The 10,232-nt window shown below is 50.6% G+C and overlaps 1 protein-coding gene across 1 annotated transcript in view; it reads right to left on the bottom strand.

The window, feature by feature from the left end:
• Positions 1-656, bottom strand: part of LOC104270681 (nuclear receptor corepressor 2-like) — a gene marked incomplete at its 3' end in the record, with an annotated part of 47,048 nt that extends 46,392 nt beyond the window's left edge. The window contains exon 1 of the mRNA XM_009865111.1: positions 552-656. Coding sequence (XP_009863413.1) covers positions 552-656 — 105 coding nt within the window. The remainder of the gene's footprint in view (positions 1-551) is intronic.
• Positions 657-10,232: the final 9,576 nt, after the last annotated feature.

The following is a 10,232-nucleotide window of genomic DNA, read 5'->3' on the forward strand; positions in this document are numbered from 1 at the left end:
AGGGGCAAAGCCGTAGCTTCACCCACAGCCTGGGAATCAGGAGAGCTCTCTCCCACGGGTGTGAGAAGCAGGGACTGGGCTCACTGGGAAGTGGGAAGCCCACACGTGGGAGAGGATGCTCGTTCCCTTGTGATTCAGCACCAAGGAAAGACCCTGCTGAAGAGAGCTCGAGGCACACGCTGATGGTCAACCTTCCCCTCAAGCTGGTTACGGCACCCAACTGACGGTGCTCTTGCCAGGAAGAAAAATGGACTTGGGTGCTCAGAAATTATGAGCCAGAACCCAAGAGCATTGCCATGGCAAGCACAGAGAGAGGCTGGAAAGGGAGACAAAAGCTGAAAGCACCATATGGAGAAATAAAAGAGGATCCCAAGAGAGGAACGATGAAATCCCACGCACCACAGGCACGGAAATGGTCTGATTTCTCTGTAACAGCCACATCCGAGACCCGCGGAGCAAAAAAAAGTGCCGGGGACACACCAAGTGGCTCCTGCCCTGCGAGCACGTAAGGAAGGGAAGGGAAGGGAAGTGGGAAGTCTCTGGCGCCTTACCGCGTGTGGTCGAGCAATCTGAACGGGGTAGGACATGGCGTGCGGGGGGTAGCGCGGCTCAGCAGCGCGCCAGCTCTGCGTCACGGGCTGCGTGGATCCAGACATGTCGAAGGAGCAGGGGCGGCAGTCGCTGCTTCCAAATCACCGACGAGGAATTAGGAGAGCCGAGAGCTCCTCTTCATCATGGGTGCACTTTCAACGTCACGCAACAACTGAAAGCGAAACGGGAAAGCAACACGTTAAAATTCAGTTCACCACGGTCCCACGAGACACACGCACATCGAGCCTTGGGCGATCACCAAAACCTCACTGCCTTCGCGACTCGCCAGCAGCCCCGTTTTCCACTTGGCAAACACCATGGCCAAGTTCCAGCTGTTCTCCTATTACAAGGAAGTCCAAATACAAGATTATCCCAAAATCCATCCCACCCAACCGCCCCAGCAAGCCTTTCCCCAGCACCAGCAGGACCAGGCCTGCAAACTGCCACCAATTTACTTGGACCCTGTTGAACTATGTATCCAAGTCTCTTGGGGTTTTTTTGGGGGGTGACTCACTTCCAAAACCACAAGCTTGAGTACTGACACTTCAACATGAGGTCCAAAGGCACAAGGACCCTCCTCGGTCCATCCCTTTCCCAAACCCCACTTTCAAGTGTTTTTTTCAGTGACCTCCTTTGCTGTGACCATTTTTGCAGCCACCCAGATCCATGTCAGGAGGGACACGCCGGGCACCGACCTCCCCGGTAGCTGTGTCCATCCATGGGGCTACACTGAAACGCGGGATTAAAGCGTGTCACACGCCTCCAGCGCCACCTCCATTGGCCTTTCTGATCAGGACCAAGAGCCAGAAAAGACACCATGGCCCTGAGGGTATTTCACAAACACCCCTGTCACCCACACGTTCGCTGCTTTACCACATGTTGCAATTCCTTTCGAAGCTGTAACAAAATAAGGAAAAACAACAAAGCGGGAGGACTCTCCATTTTCAAGTTACTGATTTTTATAGATAATTCACGCCGTTTGGTGAGGATTTTAAGCATCCCGCATTTTGACTGTACTTCAACAAAAAAACTCTCACAAACTTCTAGATGCTGCCCTTCATCCCTGCCAGTTTATGGTGCACTAACTATTGCTCTCACATTAGTGGTTAGTTGTACAAAGCATCAGTAATTCCCACTGCTGCCTGGGTTTGGGGGACACTGCCAGGACCCATTCTCCATCCTGAGCACACCCGCACGCCTCCTCCCCAGTCGAGGTGTATGGATTACAGAGAGAACTGTGCAATTGTTTTGGCAGTATCAAAATCTTTCATCAGCGCACCGAGAACAGAGGGGAAAGCTTCCAGCGCCGTGAGCTCCCGGCAGCCTCTCCCTACGCACGCGTGGGGAGCGCGGCCAGCCCGAGCCAACGCAATTTCAACTGAAACGGCAGCTGGCGTGCGCAAAACCCAAAAAGGGGGTAGGAAAGGGAGAGGAAAATAAAGTAAGAAAAAAAGAGGAACTTTTTCTATTTTATTTTTTTCCCCCCTCTCCTGTGAGACCACAGATCAGCCTGTGCTGATAAACCACTTGCTATCTGCTGCAGGCAGGCACAGGACTGCCTCGCTGGTTTGCCGGCATCCATCCACGCACTGCTCCCCAGCCAGAAATAAAATCAAACCCAGGCAACGGTCCCCAGCAAGCAGGGCAACAACAGCATGAGGAAAGCAGCCTGCAGAGGCCCTCTTGCAAGGAGGTCAAGTTTCAAAATAACAGTATTTTTCAGTAAATTCCCACTGAGGCTTCAGGATGACAGACGTGCAGAAACATCACCACGCTTCTGCCCAAGGGTCAGGCGAGCCTCTTTGGGAAAAGGGATTTTGCCAAGGTACGTATGGGAAACCAGCCAAGCAAGGTTTGGCCATTGGGGCAGGGAGAGGAGGGATGACCAGGTCCCTTCCCCATTTCCAGCTCACTCCCTGCACAGGAGCTGGGATTCCCCCCAGCCCTGCAACCACACAGCCCTGCTGAGCCCTGGGGCACCTCACCTGCCATCTGGGTCTCAGGAAGCGCCAGTGGCCTGGGGACAGCCAGACCTCATCCCGGATTGGGGCAGCCACGCAGGAGCTTGACGTGCTCGGTGCAGCACACCCGCAGCGCAGGAAAGCCCCTGGCGCACAGGGGGAATTCAGCAGCACCCAGAAAGCAGCCGGTGCTTATTTATACTTCCAGTGTGGTTGCTCTACTTCCCCTCACGCTTCCGACTGGATGGGATTTGAATCGCCGATTCCCACTCCAAGCTGGGACCACGCAGCTCAACATCCGCTCATCCTCCGGGGACAAACCAGCCCCCTCGCAGCCCTCTGGCAGCCCACGGGCACTGCTACGGGGAAAACCCTCCCTGAAGCTGCCAAGGACACACGCGTGATGCTCTTGAGTGCTCCAAAAGCTCGCCAGGATCAGGAGAAATTTAAGGTACTTTCCTAATAACGGATTCAAACTTGGACATCTTGGCTTGCAGCCACCTAGGAGCTGATCAGCACAAGTAAAATATATATATGTGTGTATATATATACGCACTCCAAGCTGACCACTTCCCTGGATGCTCAGCAGATAGACCAGACCATGCCGTGGCAGCTGTCTACAATAAAATAAATGGGATGATTTTTCTTTTTTTGAAACTCTTCGGATCAGAAGCTCGGCTCTGAAACTCAACACTGAGCACAAAGCCACCAGCGTCAAGTCTCTATAACAGTTTAAAAGCTTTTTTGCTTCTGTCTGTGCAACCACACACACACACAAAAAGTTAACTCTCTAGCAGAGGGATAAGGTGAAATTACAGGAGCCAACAAAACTGTCCTGTCCCACAGCCCACAAGCCGTGGGGGTGGTGTGCACTGACCACACGCTACAAGGACCATTAAAGGTGTTTTCCTTACCCAGGGCAGCGAACTAACTCTGCCTCAACAAGAAGCCCTGGAAAGCCAAGAGTAAAACAAACAAACAAGCAAACAAAAGTCACACAGTTGCAAACAGGTGAAGCACTGTCCATCCTTGCCCACACCTGCGAACCACGGAGCCGCAGGTCACCAGCAAGATCTCAGCCCAAGTCTAAGGCCCTGGACGTTCTCCACCACAGCTGGACTGTGGGCTGGAGCCAGATGAGGTCACCAAAGCACTGGGGCAGCTCCACGGATGCCATCGCCTTAGAGCCTGTTTTTACACTCTGCGTGCGAAGAAAGCGGCCGCGGCAGCGTGCCTGGCCCTGTGCTGCTCTGGGGATGGGAGGGCCCTTGGCCAGCAGCAACGTGGGACCATAACACCTTGCTGGGGATGTCCTGGTGCTGCATATCAGAGCTGGGGGCAGCTGGGACGCTGCTCGGCCACCTCTTGCCAGCAGCAGATACCACAACCCTTTATTAATTATTTTTAAGAGAAGAACACAAACAATATGAGCAGATTAATGGAAATAAAAAAAGAAACAGTGCAGCCAGGCTCTTTAAATCTTTAAGATCAAACTGGTTGGTTCCTACTTTTCTCAACTGATTTTGATGAAGAACAGACATTGTCTCACAGGAAAAGTATTTCCCCCCCACCAGTTGGAGTCTCCATCAGAGTCGGTTTTATCCGCAGACCTGCGTTAGCCATTACAGCCCTAGGTACGAGATTTACAGGCTCTGATCAGGAACAGGAGAAAACTGGAGCTTTTCCTGCTGCAAACCCAGCAGGAGGGCTGTGACACAAACCTATAGGAGAGGTGAGAGCCCAGAGAGGCTCCTGCGCCCATTTATTTCCACCTCTCTGGGAGGCTCCCAAGGATCCTGCTGCACCACCGAGACCTTCAAAAACTTCTCCCTCCTTCTCTCTGCAACTCCACGCAGCAAACCACCACCACCCTGCTCTTCTGTTTCGCCCCCTCAAGTACTGTTTGCTGCCTAAAACCATGTCCCATCACCTGTTCTCCCTAATTTACACTGTGAAAGCTCTCCATGAGCTACGGCAAGTTGCTGCAGGCTCGCCTGCCCGCAGAGGAGCTCTGCTCGCACACCCAGCTGCCCCAGTGCCCGCCAGCATCTGCCAGCTTGGGCACAGCCTGTAGGGCCAAGCAGACTCACATCCAGCCTAAAAAACAGGCACAGACAAGCTCATGACGCCCCGCAGCCATGTGTGAGCTCCCAGTCAACACCACTCAGGGTTGTGCTCTTGGGTGCTGGTCCTTCAGCCCAGCAAAAGCAGGCACCGATACCGTCAGGATCACGCAAAAACCCCATCTAAAATAAGGCTTTGTAATTAGACTGAGTTGCAAAAAGCTTAATTAACATCATTGAGCACATTCGTTGCTCTATCCAAGTTAGAGCCAACCCTGCCGATCGGCTCTGTGCTCCTCAGGGAGAGCAGCTGAGGTCCCTGGTTTGCTGCTCCCGGTGTAAATGTGGGCGAGTTGCTGTGATTACTCCACGCCTTAGTTCATCTGTTCGAAAGGTAAGAACAACAAGACGCTCCCGGCTCACAGAAAATACCAGTTCAGCCATCCTTATAAAAGTTTTAAAGATCAGTGCTCAACTTCAAAATAAACTTCTTTTTTCTTAAAAAAAAAAAAAAAAAAAAAAAAGCAAGGACATGCTGAAATAAGATTAACAGAATATTTTGTTTCTTAAATCCAGAGTAGTGTTACTCAATTTCCGGTCTATGGACCACGGATGGTCTAGAAAAGATGTAAGGAGATAGTCCACAAAATGACTGCAAAAAGAACTTATTAAAAGGCAATGACTAGTTACTACTATGCTTTGCAGACAAGGCAAGTAAGTGAAACGCTGCTACCACTGCCCAGGACACATTTAACTGGAGAGTACCAACAACAAAGCTAATGTCCAATTACATTAAATGATGCAAGTTTTGGGAAGAAAAAAACCCAAGTCATCTTTACTCAAACGCTAAACGCGACAATTTCCCTTCTCAAAAAAGAAAGAAAAGATGCATATCCTCCAGTCAACTCGTGTATTTTGGAACAGAAGTTAAGGAGACCTTTGTCGATAATGCTTAATTAATATCACGTTCGCCTCCAAGAGACGGGCCAACCCCTGATGCTTAAAGAATCCCCGCAGGCAGCAGCAAAGCACGGTGCCCGCCGTCCCCCGGCCAGCGACGGCACGGACACACCATACAGCTCCAGATCAACACCAGACCCGAGGAGCAGCCAGAAGATTTACCCACACTTGCTTTCAAGGACTAGTGGAAGCAAAAAGAATGATAAAGACGTGATGCCAAAGGCCTCCTAAGAAACGCACCACAACACAACAGTAATGGATCTGTCTAATCAATATGTGCATGAAAGGTTATTGGAAGACGGCTGGCAGTAAACACAAATATTTGTATGTACTGTATTTATTAAGCCCTTTCAATAGGAAAGGAGGCCGCCTGCCATAAATTTAGGGCTCTATTCAGAATAACAAAGACAACTATGTCAGTGTCTGCAGCCTGGGAATGCACGGTAGTATTCCATCACAGCCAGGGACAGAGGTTTTCAATTAAAATAGTGGCACAGGGTCAACAGGAGAGATCAGGCACATCCTGATCTCCGTGGCATAGAGGAGAGGTTATTCCAGCCCCAGGGGTCAAGGCTCGTACCTGCATGTGATCTGAAAGCATTTCTCTTGCTGTGGAAGAGTACAAAAGCGAAGCCGGGCTGGCACCACGGTCAGATCCTGCGGTTCCTCAGGCGCGTCTCAACAGCGGTACCCAAAGCAGCTTTTGCGCTGTTCCCCTGCTCGCTGGCCGGCAGCAGCCTTTCTCCCTTCTCTCTTTCAGCCCGCTGACTTCTGAGCTAGATTAATCTCCCCGCCTGGCCAGCGGTGTGGGTGCCCAAGCAATTACAGCAGCAGATCTGGTGGAAGACAGGGTCTGTTGTGGCATCACAACAAAGCTGCCCAGGGCAGGATGAAGGCATTTCTACCTTGTAAGAAGGTACAACCAGTCCCTAAGGCCACAGAGGGGATGGCAGAAGCTCAGGAGCTGAAGTCTCACCCTGGACTGCTGGAAACCTCTGGGCTACACCAGCTCTCCCATCACAGCGTGGCTCCACGCAGAACTGGTTCTGATCCCTGATGAAAGGTGACTTCTCTGCCCTGCTCCTATCACTGCCCAAAGCAGCAAAGCAGGATTTGCGACTTGCATTTTTCCTTTTCAGTCTTTCCAAGCTATTTTGGGCACGGGATCCATGTTTAGCTCTGCCCCGAGATAACCTTTGCCAGCATTTGTGTACAGATCTTGGCACTGCAGCTGCATGGAATAAGGTCAGAGGGTTGGATTTTGCTGGCCCTGCTTCCCGATCGCGTTTCGAAAGGCAGGTTCGCCAGACAGGCTGCTCTCAGCGGCGACACAGCGCTGGCCTGATGCTTCTGGCGGAGGAAAGCGTGTGACAACCGCGCTCTGCAGCTCCTGCTGCCAGCAGCCCTCACTCAGACCCCGACCCTCAGGAGCAGAACCTGGCTGCGGGGCAGCAGACGAGACACCTGCCCCCCTGCCCCACCACGGACACCCCCAGACTTGCAACGCGTCTCACACAGTTTAAGCACCTGCCAGACCCCGACAGAGAGGCTGCGAGTGACCTTGCGATGGCTCCCAGAGGGGCACCCACGTCCTTAAACGAACAAACCCATTTCTCTTTGCGGGAGGGCTCGGCTGTCGTTCCTCAGGTGCAGGGATGCTGCTTTATTAAAATGCACGAGCCACACACCAAGTGCCAGTTGGGCCACAGTTCCAGTCTCAGGTCTTGTTTTTCAAATCTTGCCATAATGTACCTCTTTTCCTTTAGGTTCCCCATTCCAGTTGTCAGATTTTCCCGGTGCTCCTGTACCAGGGCACCCACAGACTTGCAAACCCATCCCCTGCAAATGCAACACACAGCTACTGACTGGAAGCTGTGGTCTAAATGCCCAAAACAGACTCTGAGTAATTAAAGATACAAGGAACAGAAAAAAGGAAAAACAAAAAAACCCCACCAAACCCAAAACACACAAAAAATAAAAAAAAAAAAAGGGAGGTGGGATTTGGATCCAAGCACAGGCCATTCAGTGAACAAAGGAGTTATTTTAAGTGTGGGCTGGAAATAGAAAATAAATTAGACCATTGCGAGGCCTTTGTTGAAGATGATCTGCAAAGACAAATGGAAACGCCTGGAGAGGAAATTAAAAAAAAAAAACAACCCTAAACATGAAACCACCCGGGCACTGGAACTGCAAAGGGAAACGGGGCAGGGGATGAGAGGAGGAAAGGAGTGACAGTCAGATGCCAGAGCACAGATTAAGCAGCCAAGAAAGGAGACAGATAAGAAAACCAGCACCGGACAGCAAAAGCGAAGCAGCAGAATTGACTAGTTGAAACCCCAGGGATGGAAAAAATGCTGAAAACGCTCTGTTTTCTGATGGAAGCCCAGCCCACAGCTCCAGATATAGAAATGCATGAGCTGAAACTAAAAGGCACATCTGCCGGGGCAAGATGGACTGTGCAAAGGCACAGACCCAAACCCTCCTCCTGTCCTACCCAAACCCTCCTCCTGTCCTACCCCAACCCTGGCCTGGCAGCCTGAAACGCTGCAGCATCGCCCCGTCCTGCCATAGCCAGCCCGGATCCAGGCCAATTTGAACCAGGGGCTGAGAGCAGCCACAGCCTGTTCCAGGGCAAAGCTCCTTCTCTCCCCACAGCCAGACCCCCACCACTCCCCGGTCCCCTCCTCACACACCCTAAAAAACATCTTTTTCAGCTGCCCCCAACCCTTACACCAAAGCGGGGCTTAAATATGCTAATGGTTATGCAGTACTAATCTCAGTTTAATAAATACACACACAAGCAACTTTAAATCAAGGAGGGGGGGGGAAGAAGCAATTCTTTGCCCACGTGCAATAATGATGTAGTAACTGCAGGACTATTTCAGCCACGCTCCCGAGCACACTAAACAGCACATTAACAACCGGCGCTGTAACAACACATCATCCCTACACCCCTTCGCAGCTCCCAGGAGTTAACCTAAACCCCCGACTACCCAGATAAACAAGGCTTTTAAAATGCAAGGGAGATTGCAAAGCACCTGCGAGACTTATATATTTATTTTTGCTGCTCATTTGATTTTCAAACCCTTCAGCTCATATTGCTGAAAAGACAGGTCCTCTGATGTCTCGGGCACGTTCATGAAAGCTAGGGGAGTCATCTCCTCGAGATCCTTTTGTTGAACAAATTACTCAGCTCAGGAGTGACATTTTCGATTATTTACATCCTGAATAAAGAAGGGAAATTCATTTTCTGGAGTTCCTAAGATAAGTTCTTTTGAGGCGGATTGTACCGCTAAACATTTTCTCCTTTCGCACGTTCCCAATTTCAAAGACGACAAAACATCTTCGCCTTCTAAATTATTCCTTTTCTTTCATGATCCTCTAATGATTCAGGAGTCTAAACTTCACAGGAGGATCTTTGAAGAGTTCTGACTGCCGGCATAAAAGCTGAACTATTGTGACAAACTGCACAATTTAATGCCTCCATAGGAAGACATGTGCAAAGGAACAAAATTACCCTAGGGAACCGAAACAAAGCCTGCAAATAAATTAAATGACCTGTAAACTAAGGTACTCAAAAATATATGAGATGCTGTGCAGCTGTGCCATAAAATATCACTAAAGAAGGGAGTCATTTGGGAGCGGAGCTGTTTTAAACTAACCCATTTCTCTCCAGTTTGCACGGCAGTCGCTACACTCACCCACCACATCACTACACCGATGGGAACTTGAGCAACGCTAACTCAATTGCTTGTGATCGCCTGTCAAATACCAGCTCTGAACCCTCCACGAGGGTCTTTCTGCTAACATTCCCCAGGTAATTACTAGCAGATAGAGTCAATTTTCAGCCCGGGTTAATAGCGGAATTCCAGCCATTTGTTCCTGCATGTTGCTGCTGCTTTCATTTCTCTCCAGGAAAACCGATGAGAAGTTGGAGCTCGCTGGTGGCCCAGCAAAAGGAGCTGCTCATTAGTTCACAGCCCATCAGCCAGAGAGACAGGTCTAAGCGGTAGGAGCCATTAACTGGGTATGTTCTGCTTTCCTTGTCTAGGTAATTAATAGCTTCTCGACAGAAAGTCAAAGCCTCTCTAGAGGCACAAAAAAATAAACCCCTTCAATATTAGCATACAACACCTCACAGAACACTGGACACTTTGCAGCGAGGGAGAGGGGGTCGGGAGAGCATTCCCTCCTCCTCCATCCTCTTCTCAGCCGCCCATCCACAAACCAACAGCTCTGCAGGAGCCCTGGCACACAACCATCGCAACGCCAAGGGCTTTCTGCATCCCCAGGAGAGTCTTACCCTGAAAAGGAGGAGTCTTGCGCAGCTCCAGCTCCCTCCAATGAAGAAGGCAAATGGCACTTTGCAGGAGCCAAGCTTTGGGTTATGTTTCTACAGACAGGCTTACAAAGCAGATGGGGATTCCTGATGTGTTTAATAACTGAACCCACACAAGCGGGCAAACGGGATTTCAGCGCTTCCCTGCCAAGCTCTGTCCTGCTGACAACAAGCTGTCCAAAGCCATCAGTGAGTCCCCAGCAGACCAGGGGTCCTGGCTTTCTGATCAGGACACTTCTCAAACTGTAGCCCGGTCACACTCTGTATTTTGCCTCTTGTAGGCTTGGAGCGATGATTTTCAGCCTGTCATTTACAGGC

Source organism: Apaloderma vittatum, unplaced genomic scaffold (assembly GCF_000703405.1).
Source record: "Apaloderma vittatum isolate BGI_N311 unplaced genomic scaffold, ASM70340v1 scaffold23572, whole genome shotgun sequence".
NCBI lineage: Eukaryota > Metazoa > Chordata > Aves > Trogoniformes > Trogonidae > Apaloderma > Apaloderma vittatum.